The 19,287-nt window shown below is 54.3% G+C and overlaps 9 protein-coding genes and 2 non-coding genes across 11 annotated transcripts; 5 read left to right on the forward strand and 6 right to left on the reverse strand.

Moving 5' to 3' along the window:
- The first annotated feature begins 53 nt into the window (after positions 1–53).
- Positions 54–145, forward strand: SCP_t0403170. Its single transcript is given in 2 exon segments — positions 54–90; positions 101–145. It is a non-coding gene; the product is annotated as a tRNA-Ser (tRNA).
- A 1,334-nt stretch (positions 146–1,479) lies between these two features.
- On the reverse strand, positions 1,480–1,582 carry SCP_t0403180. Its single transcript has 2 exons — positions 1,545–1,582; positions 1,480–1,515 (listed from the first exon to the last, which is right to left on the reverse strand). It is a non-coding gene; the product is annotated as a tRNA-Asn (tRNA).
- A 273-nt stretch (positions 1,583–1,855) lies between these two features.
- Positions 1,856–3,277, reverse strand: SCP_0403190 (Chromosome segregation in meiosis protein; the record flags this gene model as incomplete). The annotated part of the gene is made up of 3 exons (XM_027757055.1): positions 1,856–2,488; positions 2,548–2,670; positions 2,720–3,277. 3 exons carry the CDS (start codon positions 3,275–3,277, stop codon positions 1,856–1,858), a joined length of 1,314 nt encoding a protein of 437 aa, XP_027612856.1.
- A 140-nt stretch (positions 3,278–3,417) lies between these two features.
- Positions 3,418–4,498, forward strand: SCP_0403200 (Alpha N-terminal protein methyltransferase 1; the record flags this gene model as incomplete). The annotated part of the gene is made up of 5 exons (XM_027757056.1): positions 3,418–3,505; positions 3,560–3,576; positions 3,627–4,258; positions 4,315–4,416; positions 4,474–4,498. 5 exons carry the CDS (start codon positions 3,418–3,420, stop codon positions 4,496–4,498), a joined length of 864 nt encoding a protein of 287 aa, XP_027612857.1.
- A 210-nt stretch (positions 4,499–4,708) lies between these two features.
- Positions 4,709–5,902, reverse strand: SCP_0403210 (GTP:AMP phosphotransferase, mitochondrial; the record flags this gene model as incomplete). The annotated part of the gene is made up of 5 exons (XM_027757057.1): positions 4,709–4,993; positions 5,053–5,245; positions 5,305–5,369; positions 5,423–5,531; positions 5,601–5,902. The coding sequence occupies 5 exons, from the start codon at positions 5,900–5,902 to the stop codon at positions 4,709–4,711; spliced, it is 954 nt and encodes a 317-aa protein (XP_027612858.1).
- Positions 5,903–6,232: 330 nt separating this feature from the next.
- SCP_0403220 (mitochondrial protein) lies at positions 6,233–7,513 on the reverse strand (the record flags this gene model as incomplete). Its single annotated transcript, XM_027757058.1, has 6 exons — positions 6,233–6,612; positions 6,663–6,866; positions 6,934–7,183; positions 7,243–7,300; positions 7,351–7,405; positions 7,462–7,513. The coding sequence occupies 6 exons, from the start codon at positions 7,511–7,513 to the stop codon at positions 6,233–6,235; spliced, it is 999 nt and encodes a 332-aa protein (XP_027612859.1).
- A 488-nt stretch (positions 7,514–8,001) lies between these two features.
- SCP_0403230 (hypothetical protein) lies at positions 8,002–9,220 on the reverse strand (the record flags this gene model as incomplete). The annotated part of the gene is made up of 6 exons (XM_027757059.1): positions 8,002–8,024; positions 8,083–8,280; positions 8,335–8,414; positions 8,469–8,905; positions 8,959–9,033; positions 9,101–9,220. 6 exons carry the CDS (start codon positions 9,218–9,220, stop codon positions 8,002–8,004), a joined length of 933 nt encoding a protein of 310 aa, XP_027612860.1.
- Positions 9,221–9,978: 758 nt separating this feature from the next.
- On the forward strand, positions 9,979–11,295 carry SCP_0403240 (hypothetical protein; the record flags this gene model as incomplete). The annotated part of the gene is made up of 11 exons (XM_027757060.1): positions 9,979–9,982; positions 10,034–10,255; positions 10,317–10,500; positions 10,551–10,595; positions 10,648–10,672; positions 10,720–10,738; positions 10,788–10,836; positions 10,890–10,907; positions 10,960–11,092; positions 11,145–11,186; positions 11,242–11,295. 11 exons carry the CDS (start codon positions 9,979–9,981, stop codon positions 11,293–11,295), a joined length of 795 nt encoding a protein of 264 aa, XP_027612861.1.
- A 467-nt stretch (positions 11,296–11,762) lies between these two features.
- Positions 11,763–14,141, forward strand: SCP_0403250 (Polyadenylate-binding protein, cytoplasmic and nuclear; the record flags this gene model as incomplete). The annotated part of the gene is made up of 7 exons (XM_027757061.1): positions 11,763–11,986; positions 12,042–12,118; positions 12,174–12,225; positions 12,281–12,374; positions 12,426–12,620; positions 12,676–13,880; positions 13,940–14,141. The coding sequence occupies 7 exons, from the start codon at positions 11,763–11,765 to the stop codon at positions 14,139–14,141; spliced, it is 2,049 nt and encodes a 682-aa protein (XP_027612862.1).
- A 363-nt stretch (positions 14,142–14,504) lies between these two features.
- Positions 14,505–16,625, reverse strand: SCP_0403260 (Signal recognition particle 54 kDa protein; the record flags this gene model as incomplete). Its single annotated transcript, XM_027757062.1, has 9 exons — positions 14,505–14,614; positions 14,675–14,804; positions 14,862–15,267; positions 15,318–15,566; positions 15,618–15,726; positions 15,778–16,123; positions 16,179–16,277; positions 16,328–16,495; positions 16,548–16,625. The coding sequence occupies 9 exons, from the start codon at positions 16,623–16,625 to the stop codon at positions 14,505–14,507; spliced, it is 1,695 nt and encodes a 564-aa protein (XP_027612863.1).
- Positions 16,626–16,750: 125 nt separating this feature from the next.
- Positions 16,751–19,170, forward strand: SCP_0403270 (hypothetical protein; the record flags this gene model as incomplete). Its single annotated transcript, XM_027757063.1, has 8 exons — positions 16,751–16,900; positions 16,953–17,112; positions 17,171–17,586; positions 17,641–17,787; positions 17,863–18,579; positions 18,636–18,826; positions 18,877–19,007; positions 19,064–19,170. 8 exons carry the CDS (start codon positions 16,751–16,753, stop codon positions 19,168–19,170), a joined length of 2,019 nt encoding a protein of 672 aa, XP_027612864.1.
- Between the last annotated feature and the right edge of the window lie 117 nt (positions 19,171–19,287).

Genomic DNA, 19,287 nt, shown 5'->3' on the forward strand with positions numbered 1-19,287 from the left:
GCACGGAGATTCCATCCGTCAGTTCTATTGATTCAGTCCTCACCGTGACTTAGGTCACTTTGCCGGAGTGGTTAACGGGATCGCCTGCTATCTTGCTCCAAGCGGTTGGGCTTTGCCCGCGAGTGTTCGAATCGCTCAGGTGACGCTTTTTTCCACATGTCGCATCTCAACCCTCCGGCACCGTGGCGTCATGGTCACGGTATCATCACCCACAATGCCGCGGCACTTACGATTCGCTTGCTCCTGATCATGTCGAATCCCTTCACCTGTTTTGCGTGCCGCAGGTCGTTCAAGAGCGAGGGTGGGGCATCAACGCGCGTGTGCCCCTTACGCAGAGTATGAGCGCGACATCTTACAGCGGGCAAGAGCGTCCAGGAATGCGCAAGGCCCGACTCCGAGACGACGCCGCCTACGTGGTGCACCTGGGACAGACGCGTCCGTAGGGCAGCCTTCAGCCGTTCACATCGGCGTCGCAGGTGATGCGAGTGTGCCCACCGTCCCCAGTGTGCCCCGACCAATTGTAAGTCAATCGCGATCCTGTTCATAGTGTTCGCATCAAGTGAACGTATTAATATTGTAGACATTCGAAACTCCCCACTGTGTGGAGTATGCTGGGCCCGAGCCTGCGCGCCCTCCGTCCACTTTCTGTACTACTGCTGTCCCCCTCATCCGTGCCAACCACGGCCTTCCCCCTGCCCAGGGTCGCGCCATTCCCCAATTGAGACCTTCCCCTCAGCCTGTCCCCGTGCCCGAGACCTCTGCCCTAAATCACTCATCGCCACAGACTCCCGAGCATGACTCGGCGTCTTCTGCAATCCCATTGGTCGATCCCGAGGACAATGTCTTCAAAGGAATTTCCACCTATTTTACTGAGCCTCAGGCGGACGCACGTCCAGTGCCGCAGCTCAAAGGGGATCCTTCGCAGGGTCGATCATTCATCACGGGAGAATGAAGCCCAAGGGAGGTGCAGGCCGCTGCTCTCCCAATCCACCAGCTCGCCCTTACTCAGTGAATGGCCCACCTATATTCGTGTGTGCTGGACAACGAAGGAGTACGTATATCAAACACACAGCCGATGACCACGCTCACCACTTGCCCTCGGATGCGGCGTGGGGCGACCGCAAATATGACAACGCGGATGGAACATTGTGAAGTTCTTCCCCTCTCGAGACATCGTGTACCCTTCCATCCGCCGCCCACACCGTAGTCAATAGTACAGCTTAGATTATATGCTAAAAATAGATTAAGTGTTACCTACCGAACACTAGTACTGGCACATAAATGTTCTTGGGGTTTAGAGGGCTAGTGAACAGGCCATTGACTTGACGGTTTGAGCAACTGGAGAAGTCTATGCTTAGGTTTGCCTTCTGACTGGGAGTCCGATCGGTCATGGTCACTTTCTCCTACTCCACCAAAATATGTCCTTTCGGGGTGTGTAATAAGACCTGCGCAGCATGGAGGATGCAGGAACAAAAAATACTGCCCCAGTGAGGCTCGAACTCACGACCTTCCGATGTCAGTAGAGTGTCTGAAATCTCACTCTTTAACAGTCGGACGCTGTGACCAACTCAGCCATGGGGCACATGCAAGCCCTTCAAGGGCTAAAATATATAAAGAAACATAACCAGTGGATATATAGACTCGTTCATCATGCTACAAAAACGCGTTTTGCGAGTACGCGATCTGAGATTTCTTGACTCTCCTTTCTGTCTTAATCATCCCAAATAACAACACCAGCCGCACTTTATGTTCACCCGCCCAATGCGTGCTGATTGAACGTCCTGCTTAAGGCTGGTTGCCAATAGGCAAATACGTAAGCTGGTATGGATCATAGTTACATTGTAGTGCCTGGAAATCATGCATACATCTCGTCCCATCCCTCCTCATTGGTGGCTTGCCTGCTATCCTGCAGTTGAGAAGGACTCGCATCCGAGGGTGTAGCGTTGCGCACAGGAGCTCCCGACCCTTGAGCGTGTTGCGCGGCCGCTTCAGCCTCCATTTCCCGGACAATATCCCACATCTCCTCATCATCGTCTGGAGCTTGCACAGGTGCGGGGCTAGAGGACTGGGGAGGTAGAGCAGGCTCGTCTGCGAACGCACCGAGCTCGTCCCACATTGCCTCGTCTTCGTCTGTGATATCGAGAGTCGCACCTCGCGCTGCGCTTGACTGAGAATTGAGAGCGAGCGAGGCAGCCGCGGCACGCTGTTCCTCGTCTTCCCGGATCATGGCGTCGATGTCGAAGTCGTCATCGGGTACGTCTATAGTAGAATTAAGACGAACACGTGGAGAATTGGTCGCAGCGGGAGCGGGCAGCCGTACGCTCTGCTCCTGCGCTTCGCCGCTTGGAGCATCGTTTGCCTTTGCTCGCTCAGCGTCACCCTCGCCCTCGCTGTCGTGTTCGGCATCCGACGTCAAATCGATAGTCTCATCGGCTGGACGGTCGGGGAAGATGCCCTTAGACTCGTCGCGCCATGTCCGCAGGGCGTACTGGAGATGACACGCGCTCAGCATGGCATGAGCATGATGCACAAACGTAATACAAGCACCTGCATCCGCTTCGAGTGGCAGAATTTCTCCACCCTCTGGGTGGTATCGCGGAACTGCGTGCGCGGGTACATCTTGTGCGTCCAGAACTGGTAGACCTGCAGGAGCCTGTTCAGATCCAACGCCTAAACGTGCTTCGTTAGCAAGATAAGAGTTTACGTTTAGGGGACATACCTCATGGCCCTTTCCCTTTGGCCTGAAATTCTTCGTCTGCTTGATGAGGGCCGGAAAACCGTCCGGGCCTAGCAAACGCGCCTCATCCAGTCGCGGAATCTTCTTCCGTTCCTTCCGTCCATTCTCCCCCTTCTTTCCCCCTTGTCCTACAGCATTACCATCGGCATCCTTGCTGGGAGAGCTACTTGGGAGGACCTCATGAGGGGCTAGGGGAAGTGATCTCGCATTCACGACATCGGCCTGGCGCCGCAGCGCGTCGAGGTCGAGCGAAGGAGCGAGGTCCTGAAACGCGTGCTCCGGATCATCGTCGAGGTCGTCAAAAAGCGCATCTATGTCGGGGTGCTCCTGAGTGGGCCCAGTGGCTTTCGGAGAGGGAGGCTTGGGTGCCTCGTCGTCAGATTCGAGGAAGAGAGTGGAGCGCGGGCGTTTGGTTGGGCGTGGCGAGTTGTCGCCACCGTCTTCGCCGTTGTCATGTCCGTGCACACTGCGTGTGGTGGTGCGGGGGGAAGTGTTGATGATGGGCTCGTCCCAGATGTCTGCCAGCGCAGTGGAAGCCATCGTCGTTGGGAAATACGCGTCGCACACGCGTCACGCGCAACTTGACGCGTTCTGTCACAGGGTGACCGTCACGTCGATCGGACAAACTCCGAGTCTTCGTAAACTTAGTAAATTCTGTCCTCTTGCCACTTCTAACGGATATGGTCCCGCCCACAGTCCCCGACCCCGATGTCGATGAGGGTATAGAATATTGGGCAACACAACCAGCCAACTACGACGGTGTTCTCGGTAAGCAGAGTTTGTCTTGAGTCATCCGCCATCGCACCGTGATTTTTATTCCAGGTGGTTTTGGATCTGGGGTAGACAAATACTTGACCTTTCCATGCGATATCTAACTTGGTCTCTTCAGTCATTACCTAGGGTCGATGCGCTTGGCTCGCGCCAATTCCTCATGTACCTGATGCCGGAGCTCTGCGCCGTTCCTTCCGCCGTGCGCCCCCTACACCCACTACATGATCCTACCCGGCGGATACGCGCATTGGACGTCGGCGCAGGGATCGGCCGCGTAACTGGTGACGTGCTTCTTCACCTGGTTCAGGATGTCGTCCTCGTCGAGCCCGTCGAGAGCCTCGTCAATGAGGCCTGGGCACGCGGGCGCGCGAGCGCCGCGGGCAAGGTGACAGAGGACAGCACCCACGTCCTGTGGAAGGGCATCAAGGACAGGACAAAGAGCGTCACTTTCGTCCAAGGGACGCTCCAAGACCTGGACCCATGTCGCCCGCTAATTTCCACAAAGCGGCTCGGCCGCGTGGGTTACGAACCGCCTGCGGACGACCTCGAGTCGCCGTACGATATCATCTGGTGTCAGTGGTGTCTCGGATGTCTGAGCGATCCAGACCTTGTTGCCTTCCTCAAGCGCAGCGGTGCCGCACTGCGGGATCCCGAACGGAGTCTGATTATTGTGAAGGAGAATTTGTGCTCGGAGCCGGAGGGCGGCGGGCCCAGGACGGTGTTCGATGAGACCGATTCCAGTCTTACAAGGTGAGAATTTCTGTTGCAGGGGTGATTGAGTCTGCTCAACGGAACGACTTGAAAAGATCCGACCTCGCCTGGAAGAAGTGTTTTAGTGAAGCTGGTTTGAGCCTGATACACGAGCAAGTGCAGCGTGGATTTCCCGAAGGTCTTTATGTTGTGAAAATGTCAGTGTTCAACTCTTGTGCCCTTCGCGAGATCCTCATGTGAGCATTCCACTGCAGGTATGCTTTGAGACGGCCATCTTGATGAGCAGTCCGCCAGATTTTATGACAAAAATCAGTTCGCATCATATTGCAAGACGACTAGAGGAAAATCCAGACAGCAAAGAAGGGAAAATTTTGTACACAGACGATAAACGCAAAAAAAGACTCCTGCAATGCAGATATGGTGGCACAAATGAGCGTCACGAGGCGATAATGAGGACGAAAGACGTGTGCCGCGCATAAAATCCGGAAACTAATAGCTCTGCATGGACCTGTTCCTCATTTTGCAGGCTTCCCTCTCTTCTCTCGCCAATACGGCCTCGCTGAGACTTGACCGCCGCTTCTGCTCCCTGCTCTCCGCTCTTTCCTTCAGGCCGGGGAAGTTGCTACGGACGACTTGGTCAAGATGCGGCCAGATCTCGTCGGACGAGGCACCCGTCAGCGTGATCAGATTGCTGCCAGAAACCAGGGTACTGAAGTACGACAGCAGCGGCGAAGTAGAGGCATAGAACTTCTCCAAGCGACGAGTGAATGTCTCCTGCAGGCAGAGATGACGTCGTGATACGAACACCTCTGTTTGTACAATGAAGAACATACCGGGATATCGTCTGGTCGCTTCGTTAGTGGCTCTCCAGTCTCGTCGTCGAGACCAGCGATCTTCGGAGGATTGTACGAGAGGTGGTACACCCGCCCCGAGGGAAGATGTACCCACCGGTCGGATATGCGGCTGAGGATCACCTCGTCCGCGACATCCAGATTGACAATTAAACTGAGGGGGCTTCCCTGATTCCTGTACGCCGACCGGACGCCATTATATCAGACCTTTGCATTCAACAATAGAAGGCATACCGTAGATGACTATCCAAAAGTTTTCCTTGACCTAATGTCCGTGGGAAACCGTCCAAGATCCAGTGCTGCATGACTGTGAGCGAACGCGTCGGAGCGGGCGAGACAGCAGCATGCGTACCTTATTATGCAGCAGATCCAATTTACTTGTAACAACCTTGAGCATGACGTCGTCGGGGAGCAGACTCCCGGCGGCGACGACCTTCTCAGCCATCCGCCCGACCTCCGTCCTGTTGCAGCACGCCAACAATATTCATTGATCAGCACGGGCATGATACACGGACGGTAGCGGGACGTACTGCTCCGCTATATGCTGGCGCAGTAGGTCGCCAGTAGAGAGCGACAAAATATCGTATTTCTTGACAAGGCGTGCGGACAGTGTGCCCTTCCCCGCACCCGGCTTCCCAAACATGAGCATGCGCAAAACCTTGTTTTCCCCATGGTCCGCATGGTCCCCCGGGTCGCTGGCGAGGGCCCCGGCGCGGCCATTATTCAGGGAAAAGGGTAGGGCTTTCTGTGCGGGGGCGGAATGTCCGAAGGCCCGACATTGCCGTGCGTGTTTCGGCCGAAGGGAAGAGGCAAGGGGTATGGAAGGAGGCATGCACGCGAGCTTCCTCCTATCGGGAGCAGGGTTTTGGTCGCTGGCGGCGCAGGATGGTGCTCTACGTCAAGCTCGAACGACTGCTGCAGTTTATCGACGTCCTTACACTTCCTGTTCTTTCCGAGACCTCATCCCCAAATCTCTGCGGCGGTCACGCGATACTGAACTCGACATCACCGGGCGCCCTGGGGCAGCCCAGACTCATATAGTCCTCCCTGACATCCCTCCTGACCTTGCCAAAGTGCTGAGATGTGGTTTTCACGTACGCTATTATGCGTCATCGCGCTCCAAGAGTGATAAAAACATGGACTTTAATACGTTTTCTCTTCCTCACGGATGCGGCTGAGCTCGAACGCTAGACTGCTGCTGGCCTTTCGAAGACCATCCAATCAAGTCCCTCATCTCCTTGACGCCAACCACGCCTTTCACATCGGGCCGTGCCTGGTCCACCGCGATGCATATTGCCTCGGCGACATGGTCGACATGGATGGGCGGAATGGTCAGCGCGTTGGCTATAGAATCCAGGGGGGAAGGCCCGACAAGTGGCGAAGGGTCGGAGGACGCCGCAGGAAATGCCGACGCCAACGACCGCAATACGCTTGATGGCGTCGGGAACCCCGACGGCGCTTTTGAATGGATCGTCGCAGACAGATCGAGCAGTGCTGCGATGGGCGAGGTGACGGGGCGAAAATGGGGATGGTACATCATACCTGCAGCCGCATGTCAGTATATGAAGCATCGAGTGGGGCGGGAGGCATACTCGGTCTGATGTATACCGCGCGGTAGTCAGGTCTGCCCTTCGTCATGTTCTCAATCCCAAGCTCTGCTTCTCTCTTAGTCTCGATGTAACGTGCTGAGATGAAGGGGCGAGTTGCATCCTCCGCTGAAACAAAGATAAACGGCCTCGGACCGTTCACAGGCACGCTGGGGGGGCTAGCGAGGAACGTCTCGCACACTCGCAATGCTGTGAAATAATTGATTCGGGACGGGCTCAGGTAACTTCCATATATTGTGAAACAAGCAATACGCACCAGCATCGCGGTTCAGCCGTTCATATTCTCCAGGTGCATCTCTCTTCTCCAGCGGGTTCGCCGACGACCCGCTAGCGGTGAGGTTAGAGACCAGCGTGCCCAGGAGCGCAGGCACATTTCCGTCCTTCAGTGCATTCTTATACCGCGTGTCGGCGAAGAGCGTGCCCGTCGTGTGCACTACGGCCGTCACACCGGGCAGCAAGTGCGCGTAGGACTCGGGCTGCAACGCGTCGCCCGTCCGCCACTCTATCTGGGAGATGAAAACGCATGAGTAAAGGCAGGCAGCTCGTAACTACGGAAGCGCAACACTTTGGATGTCCAGGCGGGCGAATGGCCCTTGGGCGTCGTGTATGGCCTGCCGGACGAACTGCAGAAAGCGTGAACGAGGATGATTGTGCCCTTACAACGAGGTCCTACCTGATGCTTGTTACCCGCATCCCGCGGGCAAGCGCCGCCCTGCAGACCGCGGAACCTACACAGTTGTGCTTCAGCTCGGGAGGTCCTCGCATCTCTGTACGGTGCACATACCTAGAAAACCGTTCCCACCGACCACAAGAATTTTCTGGATAACAGGTTCCATGTTGTGGAAATTTGGAATAACGAAGAGGAAAAGGGAAATTTCTGCTGTCGTGTCCCACAATACTCGAGAGCGCTCCAGTGTACACGAACCTGAACGTGACGTCACGCGTCAACAGCGCTTTCGGCGAATTACCGACTCGGACTCGGACAGTTGCTGCTCAGGTGCCCACATATCATAATGGTGTACAACAAATATTCGATACAGAACCTACGTATGGCACGCTATACACACGGATAAATGACGGGTCAACCAAAAGAATAGAGCGACAGCAAAATAACGCGGAAGGCGGCGTGAAAGTGTAAGGATGGACTGCAAGACCAAGGAAGGAATTCTAAGCCACCAGGGTCGTCACGTCGTGTTTCGGATATCTCTGCCGTCATCACACCAGAAGTTAAACAGCTTACGGGATCTGGTCCCGCACCGCACGGGGATTTCGCAGAAATGCCAGAAGGAAAGCGTCAACACAAGTAACCAGGAACAAGAGAAACCTAGTTCAGGTATTGCCAAGAAACTGTAAAGTGTGTCGCATTAGCAGGAGCGAATAAGAACGTACGCAGCGCAGAACTTACTCGGAACGATGCCTGTGCTCAGATCGGCAATGGCCTGGAAAGCAGCGACGGAAAGATCAATCGAGTTCGAGTTTCTGCACGTAGGGCAGTCGTCAGCAATGGTGACGGTTACGCTCTGGCCATTGTCTGTGTTGGTGATTAAAACTTGCTGACCACAGAGCGGCGAAGCGTTCCCAGAGTAGCCATAGAGAGCTTGGTCTGTCACGGTACATGGTCAGCTCACGTCGAGCAGATGAAAACAAGGATGCTGACCCATGGCGCATATGAAGTTGTAATCGCTATGTACAGTACCGCAAGCGCCTGCAACCCCATTCTGGTAGTAGTATGTCGCGCTAAGGAACACATGCGTGAATGAACCGCCCTTTGAGGAATATGGGATAACTTACAATCCGCCCCAGTTGACTGCATAGTCGGAAGAGAAAGCGTCCGAAGAAGCCGCAACTGCAGCAGGAGAAGATTTAGACAGCGATGGCGTCAAAGATAGAGATGTGGAGGGCGAAGGCGAAAGCGAAGATAAGGGCATAGGAAACGAAGTTGGCGTCGCGCACGATGAAGGAGGTACGGACGAGGTCGTAGCATGGGTGTGACGAGAGTGCGAGTGCGACGCCGGAGGGTCAGCGACCAATACCGGACTGGAAAGCGCACTGACAGGAGGCGGGACGACTGAGGTGGAAGCCGAAGGGATAGGCACAGGTGCGCTGGAGGGATCATCGTCGCAGTGACACTGATTGTACAGATCCTGTGTGCCACTAGGCCCTGCGGAGCTAACAGAGGAAGACTCGAGGAAGCACCCTGATGGGAGATCCTCGAGCGTTTCATTGGCCTACCATGGGAAGGGCTGAATATGAAGTTGCACTGCAGGGTGATATGACATACCGGCCAGCGACCACAGCACGCCGTGAAAAAAGAGGTGCGTTGCTTATTCCCGCAGTTGAGTGCCGAGTAACGCTCCTAGGATCATATGAGTGTTATGCGGAGATGAGAATGACGCCAAATGGGTAGCGAAGGAATGTAGTACCTCTATGTAATTCTTAGCAGAGGTTGAACGAACTGCGAAATCCCGCGCAGGGATGGCAACGCCGACCACGGAAAAAGCTGCGGCCAAGGCAATAAAAACGACAGAGAATAGGTGGAACATGGCGACTGGCGCTCGAGAGGTTAACGGGCGCAAAGGCAAGCTTGAAAAACAACCAGCAAGCGTGGCTTTAAGAGAGCGAGCACCGTGCCGAAGGATGAACGGATTTGGGGGAGGACATGCGGAAGATGCGCGTAAATAATTACCGTAAAAAACAGCACAGCTGAGGCGAGGAGAAGAGACGGAGAGAAAAGAAGGTCGGTGTACGTCTTGTTCAGGTAAAGCAAGGTCGAGGTGACGAGACATAAGGCCTTAAGCTTTAAGGGTGGGCGCCGGCATATGTGGTTTTATGTACGAGATTCCCAAAACCTTCGCTGACGGGGATGTCATGGACGTCCCAGCCTGGCCGATTTTTATCCTTGTTTATTCTAGGTCGAGTTCTTGCTACGACTAGGCCTCAGGTCCATTTTGCCTGCTCCCACCGCCCTCCTTGCGGCGTAAACATGACTGGATGAAAACTTCAGGTGCTGTCGGGACATGAGAGCGAGAGGACGAACCTAGAAATTTACATCTCATCACCTTGTCATCACCACCGGCAATGAGTACGGTTGACATGCAAGCAAAACGTTAACGTCAAACCTGCTAGCCGGTCAATATGCATGACGCGAGCGGTGATCTACCAGAATCTGAGCCAGCGCCGAGTCACCGCTCTATTTATGGCAATCGTCGCGGAGATACACCCGCAGCGCCAGGGTGGCTGTGAGAGCGCAGTGTCCTGAACTTCGACAGCAGATACCACCTCCTCACATTTCACGAACGACATGAGTATGTCACAAATATCCTCATCGTCTTCTTTTCAACTAACCACGCATGCAGACGACATACCAGAAAACCCATTTGCATCTACCCATTCATTGGATACAAATCCCTTCGAAGACCCTGTCTACCCCTCATCGGCATCTAGCATCCACAAGGACGACCATTCTGTACGGCTTGAAGAGCTCAACCAGCGAGAGCGGGATCTCGAGCGGAGAGAGCAAGAATTGACTCAGCAGTCCGAACACATCAGGAGGTTTGGACGTAGCAACTGGCCGCCATGTATGTGTCCTTTTGGTGTCTGGCAGGATACGACGCTCTGAACTTCAAATCTCATCTTCAGTTTACCCCCTAATCTTCCACTCAATTAAGGACGAAATTCCCGAAGCCTCACGGCTAGTGATCACCCGTCTCTACCAGCTATGGCTTCTACTTCTGGGGACACTACTTATCAACATGATTGCGTGCATATTCATTCTCACTGGAGGGTCAAGTGGTGGTGGCAGCGATTTGGGCTCGAGTATCGGGTAGGCATATAAGCGATGGTCTCCAGCCAAGCCTGACATTCTACCGGCAGGTATCTGATCGTCATTCCCCCGCTTTCGTTCCTATTATGGTACAGGTAAGTATCCAGTATACGCGGGGCCCACTGACTCTGATGTGATGTATGTCAGACCCATCTATAATGGCTATATGAAGGTGAGTCTCTACGCTAGGATGATACCCTCCTTCTGACAAGGTTGCAGGAGCAAGCCCTATATTACTGTGAGTTGCTTCCTCTACGCAGGTTGAGGATAATCTCAGATCTTCTCAGATATGTACTTCGTGTTCTGTGGTTTCCATCTTCTGTACTCTGTGTACATGTATGTATACTTCCTATTCTATCTTCACAAGGTTGACAATTGAGCTTTATCAGGATTATTGGAATTCCAAGGTATCGAGAACACGCTACCTAACAACGCCAGCGGTGCTCACGGTTGTTGCAGTACTGGTGCCGCCGGCATCATCCAGACCATCAAGATGTATGTGGATCATCGCTGGGTAGCGGCTATTCTAGGCACAATCGCAACTGTGGGTTGGGTGTTACAAGGCGTTGGTCAAGGTCTCTACTATCGTCAGGTGGGTCGTGCGATGTTGTTTACAGACACCGAAGGTCATCGTTTTTTTGTAGATATGGACTCACCACAAAGCGGCCGGCCATTCCATCGAAAAAGTAAATATTCCTTTACACGTGTTCCATGTAAGGATGCGGGCTGATTCTGCGTCAGGCGAAGACCGAGCTGGCTACGCACGGAGCGAAGGCGTACTTCACGCGGGGTTAGGACGCTGGCAGTTCATTCCTCGTTGGACGATGTTTTACTTATGTAGTGGGACCCGATATCTTGTGTATTGTGTGGTTCGAATGGTGACATCGTCGTGATGATCAAGTGCAGATACCAACGAGCGTCAGACTCAGAGCAACGCAGTGGCGGTGGCTGCACATCGGTCGGAGTTTGAACCGGGGAGCTCTTACAGGGCAGCCCGCGCGTTGATCCTTTTCTCTCAACCACCACCTAAGGTCTGTCCTCCCTCACGCGTCCAGATCATCGACTCACCCCTCCCTCTCTTCCAGGGAAAAAGCATTCAAAAAAATTCTATACGTAAAAAATCTCAAAAAGCAGTTGCCTTGTCGCCTCCTGTGTGCGTTTTCTTTACCGTCTCGTCTTCGACGCGTTCTGACCACCCAACGCGCAAACAGTCGCAGAAAAGTCCTCAAAGCAGTAACGACCCCCCATACACTAAAAAGAAAATGTCTGCGTCTCCTTCCGTCGCCACTCCTCAGGACGCCATCCCCCAGGGCCATATTCCTGAGGCCGCCGCTCCTCCCGCCCCTGCACCTGTGGCCGCCGCCTACAACCCGCCTCCCCCGCAGATGCCCTCCCCATCTGCGTCCCTGTACGTCGGTGAGCTCGATCCCACCGTGACGGAGGCGATGTTGTTCGAAATCTTCAATATGATTGGCCCCGTGGCGAGGTATGTGCCGTTGATTTTGCCTCGGTGGCGGGCGCTGAAGCTCGTATATGCGCAGCATTCGCGTCTGTCGTGACGCCGTTACCCGTCGCTCCCTTGGATATGCGTATGTTAACTACCTCAACGCGAGCGACGGTGAGTGACCTTTCCGTTCGCCACCGCGCCTTCTCTAAGAGCTAATTTGACCTAGGCGAGCGTGCCCTTGAGCAGTTGAACTACTCCTTGATCAAGGGCCGTGCCTGGTGAGTAATTCTCGTTCAGTTGTTCTTCGACATCCTTGATGGACGCGTCTTTCAGCCGTATCATGTGGTCTCAGCGAGACCCTGCCCTGCGCAAGACCGGCCAGGGCAACATCTTCATCAAGAATCTTGATGAACAGATCGATAATAAGGTGGGTTTTGTGCGATGTGCCCGTCCAACACCGCTGACGTTGTCGAGTCAGGCCCTCCACGATACGTTCGCAGCCTTCGGTAACGTTCTGTCGTGCAAGGTCGCTACTGACGAGCATGGCCGTTCCAAGGGTTATGGTTTCGTGCACTACGAGACCGCTGAAGCCGCTGAGACCGCCATTAAAGCCGTTAATGGCATGCTTCTCAATGACAAGAAGGTGTATGTCGGCCACCACATCTCTCGCAAGGTTAGTGGCGTGTGTGTGCATCACACCTTGTTGTTGCTTATTTTACCATTTACAGGAGCGCCAGTCGAAGATCGAGGAGATGAAGGCTCAGTTCACCAATATCTACGTCAAGAACATCGATCCGGAGGCGACTGAAGAGGAGTTCAATGAGCTCTTCAGCCAGTTCGGCCATGTCACCTCTGCAGTGGTTCAGGTCGATGACGAAGGGAAGAGCCGGGGCTTCGGCTTCGTCAACTTCGAAAACCACGAGGACGCCCAGAAGGCGGTCGAGACTCTTCACGACTCGGAGTTCAAGAGCAGGAAACTCTTTGTCACTCGCGCGCAGAAGAAGGCCGAGCGCGAGGAGGAACTTCGCAAGTCGTACGAAATGGCTAAGATGGAGAAGATGAGCAAGTACCAGGGTGTCAACCTCTATATCAAGAACCTCGAAGACGATATTGACGACGATCGTCTCCGTGCCGAGTTTGAGCCTTTCGGTAACATTACCAGCGCGAAAGTGATGCGCGACGAAAAGAACAGCTCCAAGGGGTTCGGCTTCGTCTGCTTCTCCTCGCCGGACGAAGCGACTAAGGCGGTCGCGGAGATGAACAACAAGATGATTGGCTCCAAGCCTCTTTATGTGTCTCTTGCGCAGCGTCGCGAGGTCAGAAGGCAGCAGTTGGAGAGCCAGATTGCCCAGCGCAATCAAATCAGGATGCAACAGGCTGCCGCTAGCGGACTCGCTGGAGGATACATGAACGGCCCTCCTATGTACTACCCTCCCGGTCCTGGCGGTTTCCCACCTCAGGGTGGCCGCGGCATGATGGGCTACGGTCAACCTGGTATGCTACCTCCTCGTCCCCGATATGCTCCTGGCGGCCAGGTCCCTGGCATGCCTCTTCCTGCTCCGTACGGCCAGGTTCCCCCTCCGGCATATGCGGGCATGCCTGGATACCCTCGTGGCGCGCCGCGACCTCCCCCCGGCGGTCGTGCCCCTCCGCCCGCTGATGCCAACCTCCCTGCTCCCAACGGCGGGGCTCCTCGCCCTGCTGGTCTGCAAGGTGTTGCTGCGACGCGGCCCCCGGCCGGTGCTGCTGTGGCTGCCGCCACTCGTGCCCAGCCGTATAAGCAGGTGCCCCCTGCTGCACCAGTACCTACGGGCGTCCCGGTCCCTGGTGCAGAATTTCCCGCAATCACTCTCACCTCGGAGGCGCTTGCCAATGCGACGCCGATGGAGGGTAAGCAGATGCTCGGTGAAATTATCTACATGCGGATTGCGCCGTAAGTCCTCTGGTCATTGCTTCTTCATGAGCGGGATGTCTGATCTATCCTCGCTGCAGGTCTCAGCCGAAGTTGGCCGGCAAGATCACCGGGATGTTGCTCGAGATGCCCAACCAAGAGCTCTTGACGCTTCTCAAGACCCCCGAGGCGATGGCTGCCAAGGTCAGCGAGGCTTTGAATGTGCTCCACGAGTTCTCGCAGAGGGAGATTGCTGAGAATAAGGAGGCAGCTGATGACAACGAGATTGCTGAGGGCCAGTAAGAAGATCGCCTTCATTTCCTGGCAGGGGTGGCATCAGGAAGTGCAGTGCAATGGTCATTCTTTCGACTGGCTTTTCGCGTTTTCTATCATTCCCATTTCTTTCTTCACCCCCTCTTTGCTACTTGCTCTGTTCGCTTTCATACTAGCTGACGGGGTTTGTGGTGGTCGTTCCTTTGCTGTGTATTTAGATCTGAGGAACAGGAGTTGTGGCTTGCTGCACTGGAATTGCGACTGTAAGAGCTGAATAAGTTGAACATGCAGTCAACATGAAATTGTAAGGTGAAGATTACAGTACAACATCGGCATGATATGCTACAGTCCCTAAAGATAAAGCGTACGACTTGAGGAGGCATCGTCCGGCGTTCAACGCCCACCTCCCATACCTCCCATACCCATCATCTTAAACATGTCGCTCATGTTGGGCATACCGCCGCCCAGGCCCCCCAGCCCGTTGCCCATTTGCGCCATCATCCCTGTCAATGACGAAATTAGAATCAAAACGTGCGCGAACAAATTCACAAGAGGATACGTACGCTGCATCTCCTCCATGTCCATCTGATCTCCACCCTGCCCTTGCATCATGGCCTTCATCATCTCCTGCATGCCACCGCCGCTGCGCATCTGGCGTTGGAGTTGTTGCAGCATGCCAGGCGGCATTGCTCGCTGAAGAAGGGAGACTGCGTCAGCATTTCGCCGGGTGGGTATATCGCAGACACCCACCTGCATAGCCTGTACTTGCGCCGGTGTCGGCATGCCATTCGCGCCCCGTCCGCGCCCCCCTGCAGCCGCTTGCATCTTCTGCATCGCCTGCAGCCATCCGTTCTTGCCTCCGGCTTGCTTCGCCATGTTTGCCATCATCCTGTATTGACATAGAAGCTCCTCCACCTCGCGCACGCTCGTCCCGCTGCCCCGCGCGACGCGCGTTACCCGCCAAGTCAGACCAACTGGCTTGCCGTCTTTGCCATGCTCCATGAAGAGAGCCCCGTCCGAGTCAAGCTCGGAAGAGGTCATGCTATCGGAAATATAGATCATACGCTTCATACGCAAAGACCCTTCCTCGTCCGATCCTTGCAGCAGGTCTTGGGGCAGTCCGGGAATCATGGAGGCGATTTTAGATAAAGGTCCCCTGTAACGTGCCTTGGTGAGGAATTCGCAGGGAGACAGACAAATTCGCACATGTTCATAACATTCTGTATCTGCTCCCTCCAATCACGGATGCTCAGCTTACCCTCTTCTAGCTTCTTCGCCATTTCTTTCTGCTTGTCTGGATTTTGCGTCGCTATGTCTTGCATGTGTTCCATAAGACCTTGGACGTCTCCCAGTCCAAGCAACTTGGAGATGAATGGTTGTGGGGAGAATTTGTCCAAGTCGTGCAGATGCTCGCCCACACCGAGGAAAATAATTGGCGTCTTCGTAGCAGCGACGCTGTGAAAAGATGTCAGCACAGAATATCCAGCCTACTACGGTCCTACGCACGCAGAGATAGCACCTCCACCTTTTGCGTGCCCATCCATCTTAGTGACGATGATCGCTCCGAAGTCTGCACTTTCTTTGAACGCGCGACTTTGCGCTTCAGCCGCCTGACCTAGCGTATGAGTGAGCTCGGCTCGCATATCTGTCGTGGAGATGCACTCACCGATGCTGGCGTCTAGAATCATGATGGTCATGTTAGGCTTGACCGCCTCGGAGATTTGTACCATCTCCTCGAACAGTTCAGATTCTTGCTTATGACGACCAGACGTGTCCACGATAATAACATCGAACCGCTCCTTCTTGAACTTCGCCACACCTTGCGCGGCAATACTTACAGGGTCGGTCTCAGTGTACGAGCCAAAGTATGCTACTTTCGCTTTGGTCGCAGACTGTCGGGTTTGATCAAAAGCACCAGCACGGAACGTGTCTGCGCATACTATGCATGACTTAAAACCACGCTTCTGGTAGTAGACCGCGAGCTTCGTGCAAGTAGTAGTCTTTCCGTTACCCTTTTCGCCAGCTGAGAGTTAAAGTGTGCGCAGATCGGGATGAGGGCGCACGTACCTGCAAACCCACGGCCATAATGACATTGGGCTGACCCTTCTTGGGCTTGTATGGCTCTACACCGGGGTCGACGAGCTGAACGAGCTCATCGAATATCGCCTGTCAAATTGTGAGCCGCATGCACTCGACAAGACATGCCTTGCATCTACTTTCTGAACAATGCTCTTCCTATTTGCTTCCTTGCCTTTATCCGCCCCACCCTCCAGAGACGCTTTCACCTTCGCTTTCACCTTTTGTCGGAGTGTCGCCACTAGTTTGACGTTAACATCGGATTCGAGTAAGGCAGCGCAGACTTCTTTCAGCAATGCATCGAGGACCTGAAATATATAGCTCAGTGTCCCATCTACATAACAACGGACTCGAGCGGACCTTGTCATCGACAACTGGTGCTCGGTTGAGAGATGACAGAGCAGCATTGAGCTTGCGCCCTAGGTCGGCCAACACCATCGCAATGGATTGAGGACAAGTGTCGATCAGAGCACGTTACACCGCGTCGCAGTAGGCGCCCATCACTTCACCGATGCTACATCGTTCTCGTATGGGATGGGACCTCTCTCCATACCATTACCATCATGGCTCACAGCGACTCCGAGGATGAGATCAATGACGACGCTGAGTACGACCGGACGACCGAGGCTGATGACGACGTGGAGGACGATATCCTAGATGCTCTCGAAGGCGACTTGGCTGCGGCTGCAGCTGCCGAAGAGGCCTCAGAAGATGTGCGCTCCATTATTTCTTGGAACTGCTCGTACTTATGTTGTGTCTTGCAAGGACTCTTATTCTGATGACTCCGACGGTGGTTCCGATGACGAAGACGCAGAGGACGAAGCACATCCGCCACAGAAACCAGTGCCAGACGTCCGGGAAGCACGATCCTCTGCATCGCCTGTGAAAGCTGCTACCCCGCCAAGGGAATCTCCAAAAGCTGAACGTAGGTCACTATTACCTGACCCGGTTGGTACTTGTTGACGGCCATTCATACTGTTCAGCTGTGCCATTACGGCGATCCCTCTCGCCCGCTCAGGCTCGGAGGGAAAAGTTAGTGAACGAGATCCAATGGCCGAGGTCATACACTGTCGAGGCCATTTGCGCCATTCCCCATCCCGTGCCCACTCACTGTCTTGCGTCGTCGGCCTGTATGACCCACTTGTTGACTGGTTCTGAAGATGGTTATATTCGAGACTATGACGTGTTTGCCGCTGTGAATAACAAGGTTGTCTTGACTGCACCACAGAGGCATCATTGTGGCGTCATGGAAGGCGACATGAAGGCTGGGCAGATCAAGTGCTGGTGGGAGAATCTGGCTGATGTGGGCTCAAGCATAGCCCCAGAGGAGCCGCCATTATCACCAGTATACAGTCTGGCGATGCACTCGGATGCCTTATGGGCCCTCGCTGGTTCGAAAGTAAGTTTGGTCCTACCCGTAACCCTCACACTCGATTTTAACAATGCGACGCAGCTCGGCCACATAAATTTATTTACAGTCCGCCATGATCCTGGTCAATTGTGCCATGTTATGAGAGGCCACCGCGGCCCTGTCTCGGCTCTCGCTATGCAACATGATGAGATGGGGTTCTTCAGCGCTGGATGGGATGGCGAGGCTGTAGTAAGTTTAATTTTGCCCTTCACGGCCTTAATAGCTCACAGAAAGATATGTCACCTGTAATGGCCACCTCACCAGCAATGGGACCTCAATACCGGTCAGAATGTGCGAACTTTTACGGCGCATGGGGCTCAGCTAGCCGCAATTGCAGTGCGGCCTCTTGTATCCGACTTCAGTGGATATCAGTGGAGCACGCCTCCATCAAGGGTGAATCAACTCCCATCAACGTACAGCGAAGACCCACCGGCAACTTACCAGAACGCAGCGACTAACGGGCGTTCCATGTCTACGGGAAACGGATCAGCAGGCTACCATGCTCCATATTTTATCAATGGTAACGGACGTGCTGACCAAGTTCAAAATGGTATGCCTCAACAGCGGGACGAGGATGCAAAGTCTGACACGTCGTTCGACCCACTGTTCGATGACGAGCCTGATGCCGATGGAGAATTGGACCAAGAAGATGGCCCACAGCAGCCACCGGCTTACGGTTCATCATATCCCCCAGCTGCACCGCAGATAGCTCCTCAGACTCCGCAATATTCAACGCCTTTCTCGAATGCCCAACCATCGCAGTTCCAGGCAAATGGTCGCACTGTCTCCGGGACCGTTGCTGCACCCAAAAACGGGCCTCCTATTCTAGATCCAACATCCTATACAGCATTCTCCCCGGACGTGCTTATGACTGCATCAGTTGATGGACAGGTCATCCTCTGGGATACACGGGTGCAATCTTCTGGTCACGGTGTCGGTAGGCTATGGATGAGCGAGAAGACACCTCCGTGGTGTGTTTCGGTATGTCGACGGGGTACACGAACGGCTCATATCGATACTGATACTGAAACTCCCAGGCGTGCTGGTCAGCCGATGGCGCACAGATCTACGCAGGCCGAAGGAATGGCACGATAGACATCTGGGATGTTCGGCAGACGGGACGCACTGCATCGGGTATCCCGAAGATCTTGAAGACCCTGCGTAATCCAGTCAGCTCGGGTGTCGTGTCGTGCGTTGTGGCTTTCCCGGACGGCCGACATCTCGCCTGGTAAGCTATCACAAGTACGCCGAGGTCGTGCGATACTGATCATGCCTTAGCGCTTCGAACGACAACATTCGGTTGTGGAATGTGGCGGAAGCTGGCGAGCCAGATGCGTGGGGCAAGATGAAGAGTGGTGTCCAGTTCAAGATCATTCCTGGGCATCACGGTGGCTATATCTCCCAGATGTGTAAGATATGCCTCTCCTGCGCTATTTTCGATAACTTACTTACTCTCTGTTTACAGTATTGGATCGAGCGGCGAGGTTCCTGGTTAGTGCAAGCAGCAACCGAGGGTGGCATGGTGAATCTACAAAGACTGTATTCGTACACGAAATCAAACATTTGAGGTGACCACACATGTCCCCCGCCTATCGGGAAGTGATCTGGCCGAATACGGAAGGTGAAGTCGGTCAGCCCTCAACCACACAACAACTCATCCCTCTCTTCCCCTCAAACATCAATAAAACC

The sequence above is a fragment of the Sparassis crispa genome (genome assembly GCF_003851025.1).
Source record: "Sparassis crispa DNA, contig_000003F, whole genome shotgun sequence".
In the NCBI taxonomy this organism is placed as follows: Eukaryota; Fungi; Basidiomycota; class Agaricomycetes; order Polyporales; family Sparassidaceae; genus Sparassis; species Sparassis crispa.